The 17633-nt window shown below is 46.4% G+C and overlaps 1 protein-coding gene and 1 long non-coding RNA gene across 6 annotated transcripts in view; one reads left to right on the forward strand and one right to left on the reverse strand.

Annotated features, from left to right (window-relative positions):
* The first annotated feature begins 302 nt into the window (after positions 1–302).
* LOC120096303 (uncharacterized) lies at positions 303–3642 on the forward strand. The gene is made up of 3 exons (XR_005492609.2): positions 303–845; positions 2916–3035; positions 3529–3642. It is a non-coding gene; the product is annotated as an uncharacterized LOC120096303 (long non-coding RNA).
* A 9114-nt stretch (positions 3643–12756) lies between these two features.
* Tbx19 (T-box transcription factor 19) overlaps positions 12757–17633 on the reverse strand; it is a 32285-nt gene continuing 27408 nt past the window's right edge. For all 5 annotated transcript variants that reach the window (XM_039090785.2, XM_039090786.2, NM_001394230.1 and 2 more), the window contains 3 exons: positions 16742–16930; positions 15003–15138; positions 12757–14108 (listed from right to left, as the gene is read on the reverse strand). In XM_039090785.2, coding sequence (XP_038946713.1) covers positions 13814–14108; positions 15003–15138; positions 16742–16930 — 620 coding nt within the window. In that variant the 3' untranslated portion in view covers positions 12757–13813. The remainder of the gene's footprint in view (positions 14109–15002; positions 15139–16741; positions 16931–17633) is intronic.

Raw genomic sequence — 17633 nt, forward strand, 5'->3', positions numbered from 1 at the left:
TAAATAACTGTGCCAAGTTATTCCACCAATCAGGATTCAGGAATAGGGGACTTCCTTAGAAACAGGTCTTTGTGGTACCCTTATCCTGGTCTCATTAGTTGGGTTATTCAACTGTGGCGGGGGACTTGTCTTGCCTGACACTCATGTCTTAACTTGCCAACCAGGATGTCAGTTACCCAGGAACATGACTCTTTCTGCCAAGTTGAATACCAATTCCCAAGAAGATCTTGGGAACTTAAAACCTTACTCAACCTCTACTCAGAATGAAAGTTTTACTCCAAACACCTTCTTATATTGGTGCACGTGTCTCTCTTACGTTGGGGTCCATCCCAGGTCCAGCTTATAAAAGCAAAAACTGTAAAAGCTTGTACACATGTACAGGAAGTGTTGCTGGCTGGCTGGCTTGGGTTCAGGCTTATTGTAGCTAACTAGACAAAGAAGTTCCAACTGACCCCTATTGTGAGTGGTTTCCAAGAGCACCAAAGCATAGAACATAACAGAATATTCATTCAACTTGGGCATGAAAAAGTTTCCTAGTAACAGCAATAATATCATAAAATGGCAGACTAGACCGGCAGCAGTTACCCAGGCCTTTGTTATGGATTTGACTTAAAGCTTACGTTATGTCAGTTGGGTTCAAAAATTGTACACGAATCCTGCATGCAAGACACTGAGTGTCCCTGTCCCCAGTTGGTTTTGATTGGTAAATAAAGTTGCCAGTGGCCAATGGTTGGGCAGGGAGACAGAAGCAGGCAAGGGGATGAGGAAAAGAAGGAGTTAGATTGCCATGCCTGAAAAGGAATATGATGCAGGCTTGAGAGCTGCAGAAGATGAGTACCAATCAGGTAAGAGCTGGGGAAGAGCAATCCCAGGGGACATCCTCATTGGGCATTGGGTAGCAAGGATTGAATACAGATTTTAGAAAGTAATAACTCGGGAGTATTGGAGGGGAGGCATTAGCCATGTGGGAGTTTGAGAGCGGCCCAATCATCGAGCTGATTAAGGCATATTAAGTACTCAGAACATTGGGGCAGGTAGCAAGGAATTTGCACTACTGCTGCTGTCAGGGAGATTAGAGCAGATTGATTGAATACAGCACAGGCCTTAACAGAGACAATGTATCAGGTATTCGTTACAACGCAGTTACAGCCAAGACCTTCCTGAGACCAGAGAAACAGTAAATGGGAGCCAGGAAGCCTTGAGTGTGAAGAGCCAAGAGGTCCAACGTTCTCTTACTAATGTCCTTGGTGGGCAGCAGACTCACTTCAGAAGAATGAGGACAGCAGGGACAAAACAACTCAATGACTCAATAAGGAAACAATAGGACTCAAAAATGCATAAAGGACACCTCTCCAAAGAAGATGTGCAAATGCCCAACGTCAAAGCTACCATCGGAAAGCAGTTCCCACCCAACGTGGTAGCTATTAATAAAAAAACAGAAAATGGTAAGTGCTGACAAGGACTGGAAACAAATGAGCCCTGTGCACTACTGTGAAATGGCACGGTGCTGTGGAAAACATGTGTCAGTTCACAAACAATTAAAAGTAAAACTGTCCCGTGATCCAACAAGTCCACTTCTGAGTAGACACCCAGAAGAGCTGAAGGTCTCCAAGAGATATTTGAATGCTTGTGCTCACAGTAGCATCATTACAATAGCTAAAAGGTGGGAGCATCCCAAACATCTGCTGACATACAAATGCATGAACAACAGTGTTTGGCTTTATAACAAAAAGATTCAGGCACATATTACAAAAAAAAAGGATTGTATATTAAGTAAAGCACTCCAGGTACAAAAAGACAAGAATTGTGTAATCCCACTAATATAAGCCAGCTAGAACAGTCGATATCATAGGGATGGAGAGTAGAACGGTGGTTTCCAGGGGTTTCGCAGAGAGGTGTGAAGGTTTTGCTTAATAAGCGTCAGTTTTACAAAATAAACTGTAGGTCGATGTCATTATGTAGGGAAAGATAGAACGAGGCCCATCATTGAATGAGAAGGAAGGATGGGCAGGAGAAAGGTTTTAGAGAGGCAGAGAAGGGGGAAGTAATGAAGAAGGCAGCTGAGAGAATATGGCGGCAGGTGTTAAGATTCTCCTCTGGGCGTAGTTACAGGTTGTTATAGCTATTCTTAAGAAATGTACAAGATTTTGTGTCGTCTAGATGGGCAAATTATATCTTTTTCAATTGGATCAGAGGATATTGTGTGATGTGTTCTTTCATGTGGCGACTCTGAGTTCAAGAGAGTGTGTGGTGGCGGGATCTACCAGGCTCCCCACGGAATTGGGATGTGTGTGTCTGGCATGGTGGAAACCAGCCAAGACAGCCATGAATGAGGGCGGAGCGTCCTGACAGGGTGCAGTTTGGAGAGACTTGGCGACAGCAGGTCAGAAAGAACTTGGGGGCAGCGTGGAGCTGCTGAGATAAACTATCAATTTTTACCACAACAAAGAAGAATTTGGGTTGAAGAGATGGTTCAGTGGTGAACAACACTGACTGTTCTTCCGGAGAACCCGCATTAGATTCTCAGCACCCACGTGCTGGTTTGCGCCTACCTGTAACTCCAATTACAGGGGAGCTAATGACCTCTTCTGGCTTAAGTGGGTTTTGCATCCACATGGTACACAGACATTCATGCAGCTAAAAACACCCATAAACATAAAAAAAATAAAATAAAATAAAATAAAATAAGCAAATATAAACAGAAGACAAAGATGGTAAAATTGCTATGGAGATGGGTGGTGACGGTAGCAGTTGCTAACGGGGTGACATGGCCTAAAGGCAGATGAGAAAGCACAGCTTTAGTCTGTGAACATGGTGAGTATCTCAGCAAGGCTAGTATTGTGAGACAGTCCTTCCGTGTGAACAGATGGCCATCCACACATAAAAATCATCAGTGATGTTCGCTGCTCTTCCAGGTTTCTTTGGCTCATGGTGTTTATCACAGCAGCAGAAGGGGAGCCAGGCGAGCAGCGGGTCACCTCAGTTCTCTAATTTAAACTTCCGATCACTGGGACCATCAACACCCACCTGCTCAGGTTTGTAAAAAATTGTGAAATTCCTCCTGCCTCTCCTGAGTCACTCCTGTGGCCCTGGACGCTCTCTCCAGGAAATCACAATTAGCAATTTTTGGCTTATGCTGGAAGGGGTGAAGCTCTGAGGATCACCTCCTTCAGTTCCTGGTGCAGCCGATATCCCAGTTGCTGCACGAGCCCATGTTGGGTTCACACATGTGCGTCTCTGAACTCCACAGTAGGCTGACCTGCCCACATCAATCATTAATCAAGGAAATGTTCCCATGACATGAGCACAGGCTGGTTGGGTGGGCAAAATTGCTCAACTGAGGTTACCTTTCCCCAGGTGATTTTAGTTTCTGTCATGCTAACAATATGAAAGAAGGAGATAGAATTCCAATAAGCCAGCAATGACCCAACCCACAACAATGAAACTAGACTGAGGTGGGAGGTGAGGTCAGACGGTTGTTTGTGGCTGTCAATTGTAACACTGTTTCCCTCTTCTCCTTACCCTCAGCATTCAGAGTCAAGCACATCAGACGACAGGAAATATAGAAGTGTGTCGGGAACGGTTGAGATGGCTTCTCTTCCATATGTATATATTTAATGATCATTAAATTTTCATCTCAAATACATTTCACATGTTCCTTATTTCTCCTGACTTCGCTTATTCTCCACTCTTCACTTTTTAGACACACACACATCACACCACAAAAGACACATTGTCCCACAGTTTGCTAAAATCCTAGTAGACGATGCTCAGTGTGGATTTAGGGGAGTGACTCCAAACCCTTAAGCCCAGCACACATTTAAAATTTTTGGAGTCCTAGGCCCCTTTACAAGACTCCCCGCGTGTACAGAGGATAAAGTGGGGCGGCTGTGGGGTAGATCTTCATTTGCATTTGGATGGAAATAAAAGTAGAAGCATCGAGCCACAGGGACACAGAACTGGGGAGATAATTTTCCAGTCTGGTACCTTTAAAGTCCATTATGCTGAAACATTTATGTCTCCTGCTTTGCAAACACAAGAAGCCATATATATGCTAAACTCATAACATTACTAATTCATCAGACACTTACAGCCCCCTATCTCCAGGAATCACAAGGAGTCTTTAAACAACAAATGACTTTTAAAGTAATCTCAGCATATCCTGCTGAAGTCAGCAGGATGGATTCTCATTAAAGGACAGAAACATGACGTCACCCAAGAAGACAGTTCAGCACACAAACCCTGACGAAAATCTGCCATACTGTAGACGTTTAGGTTAGTCTGGGGAAATACAAGATAAAGGAGATACTCCCCTGTTGTAGAGCTTCACCCAGTGAAGGAGAATGGTGGTTCAAAGGGTCAAATTGAGACTATTATAAAACCAATCAGGACCTTCAATATACTTTATCATTGATAAAAAGCCATGAAGTTGGGGAAAGTCAAAGCATCAACTGGAAGAGGGAAAAATACTTGGAAGGTTTTCTACCCATGTCTGAATTCTCGCTTGATTGCTTAAAGCCTGGGGTGACTTAGTTTCAGCTGTGAGCTTGAGATCTGGGGGAGAGTTGGTTCAAAAGTAAAGAACAAGAAAACCAAAATTGAGAAGTTAGCAGTAAAAGCAACCCTGGACTGGTATAAAAGATTAATTTGTTGTTGTTGTTGGTGGTGGTGGTGGTGGTGGTGGAGGTGGTGGTGGTGGTGGTGGTGGTGGTGGTGGTGGTGGTGGTGGTGGTGGTGGTGGTGGTGGTGGTGGTGGTGGTGATGGTGGTGATGGTGTTTTAACAAAGCGGCCACAGTAGTTGCCATAGGGTGTGGTTTTGTATTAACCATGACTCCGATGTACCTTACCTACTATCTATCCAGGGGTAGCACTCTGTTCCTCTTTCTCCATTAGATCCAGGTGAGCTCCAATCACTGTGGGCGTGATCCCGAGTAACTCCCAAGCCTGCAGATAAGAGGCAAGAAGCCTTTTCCTGTTTAGCTTCCAGCTCACTATTTAGACCCACGTTTTAGGACAGGTTAAGGATAGTAAAGTGTGTAAGATGGGGTTCCTCTTGACACCCATGAGAGCCACAGGCTCTCACAGCCACAGTGTGTCTCCTTTCTTCTGGGTCTTCAGTGACAGCATGAAAAGCTAAGACATCATGCGGTCATATTGCTTCCATCCCTTCAGGAAAGTTCTCTCCAAGCAAGAGTCCCTAAAGCCAACAAAGGAGTATTATCCAGAAGGGATGAAGAAGAATTTGCAGACCTAGAAAACTGAGAAACTTTCCAGAAAAAGAAAGCACTCTGGTCAGAGTAAAACTATAAAAAGATACTCCCAGCTAATGTGAAAATTAAAACAACTGAACAAAATGTTACAGGATTCAAAATTGGAAAAGATTAAGAGCCAAGTTGCACCCTGGACCCAAGGTTAGAAACATGTTACCACTGGAGCTGTGACCAGGTTCAATCAATTTAGAAAACATTGTAACAATAGCCACAGGGGTAAGGTGGCAAGTGGTGAAGATCGTTTCTAGTCTGAAGTCTCTGGTCTGTGGACACTCACAGGCATTCGCAGCAGACAGTAGGAGGACCTTCACAGCAGCCCTTTGTAACAGAAAACAAGTAGAGATCAACTCTTCAGGAAGGGTGAAGAGAAACACGCTGAGGTTTCCACAGAAGGGGAAAGTTACCCAAAGACGAATTCTAAAATAATTAAAATTGTGAGGAGCAAATACCCTGCCCCACTCCTAATAATTAGCAAAGGAGACTGGGCAGTGAGAGCGACCTTGCAAGGTCAGACGCCACCCATTCAGTCAGACACGTGAGTGCAGTGAGCACGGGAAGGGGACAACCGTTCACGTCGTTTACCACTTACAGGCATGTGGGTTTATCTTGACTCTTTATGACCTGTTTAGTTTAAAGCTTTTCAAGAGTATGACCCTGTCACATCTGTAGGACATGGGACAGGGTGAGCTGCTGATAATTTTTTTCACTATGATTAAGTCTGAGCTTACTAGATGAGGGCAGCTAGAGTCGGAGTCCTTAGCCGGACCGATGTTGTCTGTTCATTTGTATCTATTTGGACCTAGGATGACTTAAGCCATTTTTGTTTTGAAAATTGACTCTCAATTTTTTTTATTTTTACTTATTTATTTACTTACTTATTTATTTTTACAAAAACGATAGCTATATTGAGGTTTATAAACATGGAAGCCATTTTAAAGTGTCTGTTGAGGGAGCCGGAGAGATGGCTCAGTGCTTAACAGGTCCTCTCATAGAGGACCAGAATTGGGCTGCCAGCATCCGTATCCGGTATTTCACAATCACCTGAAACTCCAATTCCAGGGAATCTGATGCCCTCTTCTGGCCTCCACAGGCATCTCCCCACATCTACAACCCACACAAAGACAAACTTCACAGATATGCACCATTAAATTAATTTTTTTTTCAAGAGGGGGAAGAGGAGGAGACAACTGAGAATGACCTAAGATTTCTGTCATCCTCCCAAGATAATGAGTTCTTCTTTCAAAGCTTCACTGATACTGGACACACACACACACACACACACACACACACACACACACACACGCCTACCTTCTGGGCCAGAAGCAAAGGACTTCCTTGTCAGACTAGACAGCTCATACTCCATTTTCCCATCAGTTCTCTTGCCTTCAAATTCCCATAAGGGCGCTGCAGAGTGGTCCAGGTGAATGCTCCTTCTGCAGTGGGAATGCTACATCTGCAGTGGGACTACGTCACAGCCGAGGGGGTCTCTTAATCCCCCATGCATGTGCATGGGTGCACATGTGTGTAGTGTGAGTGTGTAAATGTAAGTCAATGGTTAGCATAATGCCCAGGACCCTGTTGGAGGCCAGGTCTTACCGGGTGAGTTCCAGTCCTGTGACTTGCGTGACTCAGCAAATCTAAATTTTGATCTGTTATGTGACATCTCGCCCTCTGTTGGACCATGCTCTAAGCCTGGGGTTTTACAGCTTGAAAAAGGAAACTCTTAAGGACACATGCAAGTGTACCTAGGGATCCGGGTGCAAACAAGGGCTTGGGGGTGCTTCCAATAAAACTGAGATAAACATACAAGGTTAACTGCAATGAAGAAACAGCGGCAGCGGCTGGGTCTTCAGGTTTCCTTCCATAAATAAATGTGTTGAGCAATAGCTCCACCTACAGATGGATTTGAGAACTGCAGCGGTAGGAATGTAAGGGGTCTGGAAGCTTTCTGCTCCTTTTCCTCTCCTCTCTCAACTTTCCTGTTTTGGTTTTCCAGACAGGGTTTCTCTGTGTAGCCCTGACTGTCCTAGAACTCGCTCTGTAAACCAGGCTGGCTTCGAACTCACAGAAGTCCTCCTGCCTCTGCCTCCATGTGCTGGAACTAAAGGTGGGTGCCACCACTACCAGGTGGACTCCTCTACTTCGTTTCATAAAAATATTCATCCTCCATTTGATAAAAGTCAGGATCTTAACCCCCTCCTGGTTACCCCTCAAGCATATGTCCCCGTGTAGTAATGTAAATGCCTAGCCCAGCACGAGCCCAAGCCATCCTGGGTTTCCACTAAAAAGTCCACAGGAGAGGGGAGCTGACCTTATCCTCTGCAGAGAAAGACACCTTGTTCATGACCACCCTGGAGGCAGGCTCACCAAACAGTGACCTCACATGGCAATGGCCTCCCAATCCAGAGTCTCATCGTGACAAGTGCGAAGTTTTTCTCCCACTTACACCCTTTAAATATAAAATCAGTTCATAGAGCGCCCTGAATGTTTCGTCTGCAGCATATTTTGTGTTAAGTGACAAGTGCGCTTTTAATAATCTACTCCAAGACCAATCATCCCTTTCCTAATTATAATTAATTTCGCAAGCTTCACTAAGCACTTTTTGAGATTACATTTGCATTAATAATCCAAATTATAATGAACTCAAACCCCATATTCTACTGTTCTGGGAAATTTAGTTTTTAACAGAACCTGCCCCAAAGGGATTCTGGGAAACTCCCAGTAATGTTTTCCTGCCATGTAAGTCCTTCCTGGAACCAGCCATCTGCCCCCAGGCCCCTGAAATCCGAAGTCCATGAGGCCCTGCTCTGATGGCCATCTCTCTGTCTCCCGCCTTCTTGCTACCTCTAACAAGTTTATTCCCAAGGGGCAGGCCCTTCGCTTTATTTAGAGCATCCCTAGAGACTCAAGTTGACATGGTGAGAGGCTAAGGGAGGTCCCTACAGAATCATGTGACCATCCCTGCTTGGGTCCCCTCCCAAAGCAGCAATGACACTGTGTTGTGTGCAAGGATGTGTAACTCTATCATCAGAGGCCTGAGTCTGGCTTCCTGGAAGTTATAAGGTGTCGGGAAGTCCATCTCAGCTTTCTGAGACTCCCTCCTCCTCCGTACATTGGAGGGTGAGCTGGCAGCCTCTGGGCCACAAAGGAACTTACACACAAACATTCAAAAAGCGGCTTCAGTGGGGCTGGGGATTTAGCTCAGTGGTAGAGCGCTTACGTAGGAAGCGCAAGGCCCTGGGTTCGGTCCCCAGCTCCGAAAAAAAGAACCAAAAAAAAAAAAAAAAAAGCGGCTTCAGACCAGATGCCCGTTAACCAAGTGAATGAAAGCGTGAACACGATGTATGTTTATATGAGTGAAAGAATACCATTTGCACAGAAAGGCATGTTGGCGTGTCCTGTATCAGTGAACCAGGATGCTGATACTCCCTGCATCAATGAACCTCTAAAGTTACACACTGGGTAAAAGAAACTACCCGGGAGAGTCACCAAAATCACATGAATCCATGTCTGTGAAGTATCCAAGATGGAGAAGTCTACACAGGAAGTTCACTCATGGCTACCTGGGGCTGGGAGTTGTACAGAAACCCGAAGGGAGTAGAAATGACAACCAATAGAAGTAAGTTATCTTTATAGGCTGATGAAAATGGTTTATAATTAAATGGTGCTTGTTCAACTCTGTAAATATGCTTTAAAAACCTACAAACTGAAGCCAGCAAGATGGCTGAGTAAGTGAGGTACTTGGTGCCAAGACTGACAGCCTGAGTTCAGCCCCCAGGACCCACGTGATAGAAGAGAACTGACTCCTGAAAGGAAGTCCTCTGACCTCCACACAGAGTCAAGCACATGTGCCCTCCCCTCCGCCCCACATACATATAAACATAATTTAAAAATTAAATATCAAATACTTCAACCCTTTAAACATCTAAAGCTTCTGGTTGCAAGTTAAAAATTAATAGAGCCCTTTAAAAATGCTAAGTACCTTTCGAATGCATTTAGTTAGATAATGCATGCAAAGTACTTAACACAGTACTGTCACATAGTAAGTGCTCAATAAACACTAGCAATTCAGTTCAGCAGTCCAACCTCAAGACATTTCACTGAGTCATTCTTAAGTAGCATAAAACACAGGCGCACCATGCAGGCTGAGCTGTAGCAAGTGTGTGTTATCTGGTTAGTTTTTGTCAACATGACACAAGCTAAAATCACCTGGGGAAAGATAACCTCAATTGAGCAATTCTGCCCACCCAACCAGCCTGTGCTCATGTCATGGGAACATTTCCTTGATTAATGATTGATGTGGGCAGGTCAGCCTACTGTGGAGTTCAGAGACGCACATGTGTGAACCCAACATGGGCTCGTGCAGCAACTGGGATATCGGCTGCACCAGGAACTGAAGGAGGTGATCCTCAGAGCTTCACCCCTTCCAGCATAAGCTAAAAATTACTAATTGTGATTTCTTGGAGAGAGCGTCCAGGGCCACAGGAGTGACTCAGGAGAGGCAGGAGGAATTCCACAGTTTTCTACAAACCTGAGCAAGTGGGTTTGATGGTCCCAGTGGTCGGAAGTTTAAATTAGAGAACTGAGGTGACCCGCTGCTCGCCTGGCTCCCCTTCTGCTGCTGTGATAAACACCATGAGCCAAAGAAACCTGGGAGAGAAAAGGGTTTGTTTTCAGCTTATGACATCTAGATAAGAGTCTATCACTGAAGGGCAGGAAGGTGGGAGCAGGACCTAAAGCAGGAACCATGGGGGTCCTATCGTTCCATGGCTTGCTTTCTCATACAATCCAGGACCACCTACCCAGGGGTGACCTAAAGGGAATAAATTCCCCAAAGTTGTCCCCTGGCCACACATAGCGCCATAGCACATATGCTCCCCCAACTCCAACACTCATAAGTAAATAACATGCGTGATAAAAGCTGTAAACATCAGTTACTTAAGTACTTTAAACAGGTAAGGTTTGTAGCTTGTAAATTAGAAATTGGTAAAGCTATTTATGTACCAGTGGAAAGTTACAGACTAGCTTGCTCTCTGTGGCTTCCTCAGACTGTTTTCTTGTGCAACCCAGCCTCACCAGCCCAGGGTGGCACCTCCCTCAGTGGACCAGGCTCTCCCACAACAATCAACGAAGAAAATGACCCCACAGAATTGCCCTCAGACCACTCTGATAGAGGCAATTCATCAACAGGGGTTCCCTCACCCAAGGTGACACGCGATTTATTCTGTAAAACAGATTTACTGAGACTTCCTGTCAAGGGCTCAGGTGATAGAAACAACACACCCTCACATTCTGCCTCTCTACAACTTCCTCCAAGTTCAAGAGGCTCCCACCGAGTGATAGGAAGGAAATTATTGGTTCCCTGTAACAACTGATACCAGCATGGGGTGCAGAGGGAGGTGGCGACTCCAGGTTCACGGGGAGAGAAGAGCTGGTAAGGTCTCACCAGCCCAAATAAAAGCCAGAAAAGGAGCAGCCGGGCTTTGGACCAGAGCAGAGAATAGAATGAAACAGAATAGAGAAAGTCAGGATCTCGTCCGTAGCTAGAAGAATTGTGTCAGTCTTTCTACCCAGGGATTTCATCTCCTCAAATTTCACATGACAGGGCAGAAAACTTGATGGGGTGCAGGTTTTGATTTATCTGGGTAAAAACACGTGAGTAAGAAAACGGCACACTGGCTCCAACGTTCACCTAACATACCAGATACCATTTTATTAAACCAATTCCAAGAAACAGTATTGTTCTTCCCAAGCACAAATTAGCCCTTGGGTATTTAGAGAGAAGGGCAGAAAGTCAGTGGCTCTGGCTGGCCAGCTCACTGCAAGGAGATCCTTTATGCAGAAACCATTAACTTGTGCACTTATGAATTTTCTCAGAATCCAAATCGAGCATCCCACCACGCAGATGAGATCTCCCACTCAGCTGCTGCCCACTGTGGGGCTTGGCAGAGGATGGGAGCCACGGAAGCCAAGTGAATGAAAACAGAATGGAGGTTACTGGTTTTTTGCTGTTTGGAGCCTCTTAACCATATATATGTTGTGTTCACTGTAGGCTGGGAGGCCTGGGAAAGGTAAAGATGGGCTTACATATTTTAATACATGTAGAAAAGTATACAGACGGGGTTGGGGATTTAGCTCAGCGGTAGAGCGCTTGCCTAGCGAGTGCAAGGCCCTGGGTTCGGTCCCCAGCTCCGGAAAAAAAGAAAAAGGAAAAAAAAAAGTATACAGACATGAATACGTGCATCCCTTGGCACATAGGAATGACTACAGCAACTGGGGACAGGGCCTTCGCCGGGAACTGGAAGTGGCCATCACTCAAAGCTCTGACAGAAGAAGCTATGGCCACCATTTAAAACTTACACAAGGGGTTGGGGATTTAGCTCAGTGGTAGAACGCTTGCCTAGGAAGCGCAAGGCCCTGGGTTCGGTCCCCAGCTCCGGAAAAAAAAAAAAAAACTTACACAAACACCACCTGGCAAAGATGCTAATGCTTCCAGACCTTAATGTTGTCTAACGATGTCAGAGACACTGGGGACCTGGGTACAGTACAGCCATGGGAACACAACAACGGAGCGTCCCTTGAATAATAGTCACACGAGGATAGCTTGCCTTAGTCATACACTCCAATTAGTGGCCCCGAGTTCCAGCCAGGCAACCCCAACTGGAGGAATATGGCCTCCCAGGATACCACATAGTGAAGTATTATTGTTTCCAAAGACCTCAATTAGTCCCACGTTACAGGGAGCGCCAAGAGCCCAGTGATGCCCTCGGCTTTAGAGCGGAGGGAGCTCAGCTGATGGGGTAGTGGTGGGACCACTGGGCCTCAGCCGTGGTAGAGCTTTGGGCTCCCTCAGTGGCAGTCTGAGGACTGCTATCAGTGTAGTCTGACAGCGCGTGTGCAAACCTCGACACTTGGGTCTGGACAGTGCGTGTGCAAACCTCGACACTTGGGTCTGGACAGCGTGCTCCTACAGTTAGTCAGCAGCGGGCAAGAGCAGATGAATGAAGGATGATGTCTGTCTCACTGGCTGCAGCGATGACCTTGGTCAGGGTAGAAGTTCAAATTCATGAACCAAGGACCTGAATGTTCTCCATTCTCTTTCTCTGTTTGAAATGAATGGTCTCCTTCTTGACTCTTCAACGACTTCCCAGGATTTTTGAGGTACAGATTCCTGAATCTCAGCCCAGAGGTTCTACTCCCACAGGTGTGGGACATACCAAGGGATCTATGTTCCTGTACATGTCCCAGCGGATCCCAGCACAACATACACAGGGAGCTGTTGGTACATAACGGCTCAAGCTCACTCGTTCCCACACATCATTAGCAATCACAGAACTGGCTGTGCCTCAGGTGAGGAGACTGAGTACCATCATGTCCCCGGCTTCCATAATGGCTTGCTTCTGTATCACAGGCTAGCGTCAGACTTCGCCCTCCTCCCAGTCAGTGCCACACAGTCCTTTTGACAAACACACATGTCACATCAACTCAACTCAGCAAATGTTTATTGGGCACCTATGGTGGTGAAGGCACAATACCAGGGGCTATGGGCACGATGAGGAGGGCGAGCTCTCACCCTCCAGAGGCTTACAGTCTATGAGGGGGACAGATACACTCGCAAAAATAGAAAGCAGAATGAGGTGAGGTGAGCTCTATGCCTGAGGTAAAAATGGCGGGAAAGCAGGGGACAGAGATAGTCAAACATCACCTCAGGTGATTGATACCAGAGTGGCCTTTCAACCAGTCCCGGCCAAGCTGGTATAATACACACAGGTAGGGCAGGAGAGAGGATGCTTCAGGCACAGAAGCAAGTATTCAGAGCAAGGAAAGAGGTCTGCCTTGAGTGGAGGATACTAAGAGGTCAACAAGGAGAGTCAAAGCTGGAGGCGCAGAGGAAGGCCAGATGGGAGAGGCTGTCTTAGAATACAGGGGCATCCAGCTTCACTCTGTAGACAAAGGGAGCCACTATTGAGGGCTTAACCTCATTTCCTGAATTCCAAACACACTTCTGTCAACATGGGGCTGCCTTTGCACTAGCGTACTCTTGTTAACTTTACTGGCTCTGTCTTCTCTGGGTCTCAGCGCAGACCTTAGGGCCACACAGCCAGCTCAGGTCTTAGGGCCACACATGCTTTCCAAGGCTGCACAAAGCTAAGAAGCAGCAGCCTCAAAAGGGAGAATCTGAGCTCTCCTCAACACCATGCACCGACTCCAGAAAAAAGGAAGGGAGGCTTGACCCCAGGACCACTTGAGAGTAAGGGGCAGGGGCAGGGCGGGCACTTAGACATAGCTGACTGCAATGTAAGCATGGTCAAGATAAACTCAGAGAGAGCCAGAGAACCACAGGAAACAGTGGGAGACGCAAGTAGTAAAATCAGCATCACCCAGACTAAACCACTTTTTGGGAAGCTTTTGGGCATCACCATGCACCCCTCCAGGCCTCTGGGTGAAGAGACCCAGGAGCTCGACTGCCTGGAACCAGCAATGAGGTTGCTATGCACATACATACACAGTTCTCTGCTGGCAGCGGCTCAGAGGGCCCCACCTAACTATCCAATGAAGAGGGGGAATGGCGTCCAGCTCCACCTGGTCCACCCCAGCCTGGGAGGGGATGTGAGGCCACGGCTGTCCAGGTGGACACGGCAATGCTGGTCAGCGAAGGCTCACCCAAGACCTCCACGCCAGCTGACGTAGTTGCTTGGGTGGGGAGCAGAGAGGAAGGTGAAGTGACAGTAGGGCTCCCAAGGAGAAAGGTTCCTGAGGCGCTGGCGTGCACCTCCGAGCCGGATGCCACAGGGCCCCCACCTCCATTGCTGATGGTCCACAGACACGGATAGGGGCTGCGGAAGTGGAGAGACAGGAATCGGTGATGAGACTTCAGCAATGAAATGTTACCCACAAGCACACATACAATGCCGAGAAGAGCAGCAACATTCCCGGGAGGACTTCTGGCAATGTCTGTGTCTCTTTTTCTGCAGAAATCCAAGAGTCCCGGTGAAATAGAGATATAGCGAATAAGAAGGCAAAACAGGGCTAGAGTCTGGTGCTGACCCTGCTGGTAATAAGTTATTCACTCTCGATCAGCATTTCATCTCTCTGAGACTCCCTCACAACTAAGATAGCTAAAACTGAATGGAAGGTACTTGGACTGTATGAATGGTGGTGACATGGTCTCTCCCTAGCCAAGGCGGGGGATGTGACAGACCAGCAGAACACTGCCCCCAGAAGCCCTTGGGTGTGACTCTTCCATCACCATTAGCTCTGTGACCTTGGTCAAATTACTTCCTATCTCTGAGTCCCACCTTCTACACCCTCAAAACATGAAGAAGCAATTCTGCATACCAGAGATTGTTGTAGAAACTAAATTAAAAGGCAAATATGCAATGCCAGGCCCACAGTACTTCGAACATGGTGTTTTCTACCCTGCTTACAAGCCAGAGCCTCACCTCTCAACTCTGCTCCCTGGTCCCAACCCTGGAGAGATGGACCTGTTTACATCACTGTCCCAACCCATAAATGATGTGGCCATAAAATAAAGAGTGTCCTGCTGAACAGGGACTTCCCACCACCCTTTCTCTAACCACAAAAGAGCCATCCACTGTCACCTTCGTTTCCTATAGCTTAAAGTCGGAACAGTGACTTAAACGGACACATCCTGGAAGTCATGCATAGTCCTTGATGATACAGGAAACCTCCAAGTCCCGCTGTGCACGAGTTCCTGGCGCTACTCTTACCTGGGCCCTGGGTTGATCGGCCCACTGGTATGGGGTACAGACAGGATGCCGCCATGGGGTGCGGAGGGTAAGGAAGTCCAGCTCTCTGGCCCCGAGAAAACTTGCAGATTGTTGCTTGAGCTCTCTATTAAATTTACTTTGGGGAAATAACAAACAGTTCAGTTGACAGAATATGTATAGATGGTGAGTTTATCTCAAGGCAAAACACAACTGCAGCATAACAGTGCTTCTGAAGTACACAGACAAAATAGGAAGGTTGTCTTTATTGAATGCTAACTACAGCCCAGGCGCTATTCCGTTTATAACCTTCCCAAACTCTTCGCCGCCATCACTTTACCCACACGGCTGGAGATTGGGGAGGGGCCACTTTGCCCTGTGCAATGCACCGCCACCTGACCCCCTTCATTGTGTTCACTACCCTTCGAGAATGGACCATAAGAGCATCCCTCACACGTGGTCCAAATGCCAAAGCCCAGAGGATATTTCTCAGGTCCTAGTCTATCCTCCTCAGAGATCCCAGAGATTGGAACTTTTCAGGAGAAGTGTCTTTTCACGGGAACAAAGCACTGCACAGCCTCACTTGTGTGTGGACTACAGAGATATTCACTGCAGAGAAGCAGAGGCTGGATCGTAGTACCAGGGGAGGGGAGATAAAGAACATAGGCAGGAGCCCAGAATGAGTCAGTCCAGAAATCTAGTGTTGTGTGATGGGCTGAGGGTGTGGCTCGATAGGTTACCTAGCCTGAGTAGAGCCCAAGATTTGCTCTCCCAGTACTGCATCAACTAGACATGATAGTACTTGAATCCAGCACTTGAAGATGAGGAGGATCAGAAGTTCAAGGTTAGCCTTGGCTACATACTTTTAGGCCATCCTAGGCTATGTGAAACACTATCTCTAAATAAATAAATAAATAAATAAATAAATAAATAAATAAATAAATAAATAAATAATAAAGCATTATGTCCTGAAATTTTACTAAGAGAATCCTTTTTTGGTCTGAGACAAGGTTTCTCTATGCAGCCCTGGCTGTCCTGGAACTCGATCTGTAGGCCAGGCTGACCTTCAACTCATAGTCCCCCTGCTTCTGCCTTCCAAGTGCTAGGATTAAAGGCATGTGCCACCACTGCCCAGTGAGAATCTGTTTCATATTTTAAATGAATGCTGATTTGCCTGAACATAGAAATAATTTCACTCTCTCTTCTCTCTCTTTCTCTCTCTCTCTCTGGGGGTGTGTGTGTATGTGTGTGTGTGTGTTTGTGTGGTGTGTATGTGGTATGTATGTGTGTGTTTGTATAGTGTGTGTGTGTATGTGTGCATGCTTGTGTAGTATGTATGTGTGCATGCTTGTGTGATGTGTATGTGTGTTTGTGTGGTGTGGTGTGTGTGTGTTTGTGTGGTGTGGTGTGGTGTGTGTGCGTGTGCATATGTATGTGTATGTGTGTGTACGTGTGTGTGTGGTGTATGTGTGTGGTGTATGTGTGTGTATGTGTGTGTATGCATGTGTGTGTTTGTGTGGTGTATATATATGTGTGTGTGTGTGTGGTGTATGTGTGTGTGTGTGGGTGTGGTGTATGTGTGTATGTGTGTATGTGTGTGTGTGTGTGCGTGTGTTTGTGTGGTGTAATTATGTGTGTGTGTGTGCATGTGCATGTCCATGTGTGTATACTACATAGACTTCATGTCTACCTGTGCATCCACCACCGCCATGCCCCAGGGTTTAATTAGTAGAGTCCCACACCTGAGGGAGAATGGTTCCTATGCATGTACGCAGAAGGGTAGGGAGCCTGCCGATGTCCTCGGAGGCCAGCGTAGTGCTCACAGCCATGGCGTGTGTGGGGAGCAGGCAGAGGCAAAGGCGTCGCATACTGGTAATTGGCACTGCCGGTTGTGCACATGCCGTCAGGATTGGACAAGATCCAGCCTCCCACTAGAATAGACGAGGAGAAAACAGAGATTTCCACACTAAAATCAGGCGGCAGAAGTCATTCTGGCTTAATTAAACATTAGTTTAAGAAACATTAGATGTGTGTGTAACCCACTGACTGCAGATACAAACTAGGGCTGTTTAAGGGGTTACACAGAGGAGTAAATAAAGGTCCCTTTCTTTTCTACTCGGTGGGAAAATGATGCCTTCCAGCAGGAGCCTACAAACAGGATTCTGAGAGCACAGAAAATGAAAAGAACTAACTGCATGACAAACTTTTTACTGAATTTTTTTTGAAAGCCTGCAGAACGCATCATAGATATGGCTGATGAAGATTCTGACCAGAATACCCTACTTTGAGTGGGTTTCTAAGCAAAACAGACTTAGGCATGTCAGCACTGCAACAAGAAACCCTTCTCAGCTGAAATGAGAAATGGACACTGGACACTAGACAGGGCCCCAGTTGCTCCTCGAGCAGTGGCTGAAGACTGTCACCTAGACCTCAGTAATGTGAAGTTGTGAATGAGAGCCCGCCCTTCTGCTTGAAATGCTGTAGAAGCAAGTAACGTGTACAGGGTGCCTATTGTGTTAAGCGCATGTCAAACAGGTGGGTTTAACCCTTCCCAATCCCTTTGCCTTTCTCATTAGCTCTACCTGGTAAAGGGAGCACAAAATAGCCCACCCCAAAACGTACATTTTTATTATG

Source organism: Rattus norvegicus, chromosome 13, assembly GCF_036323735.1.
Source record: "Rattus norvegicus strain BN/NHsdMcwi chromosome 13, GRCr8, whole genome shotgun sequence".
Lineage (NCBI taxonomy): Eukaryota > Metazoa > Chordata > Mammalia > Rodentia > Muridae > Rattus > Rattus norvegicus.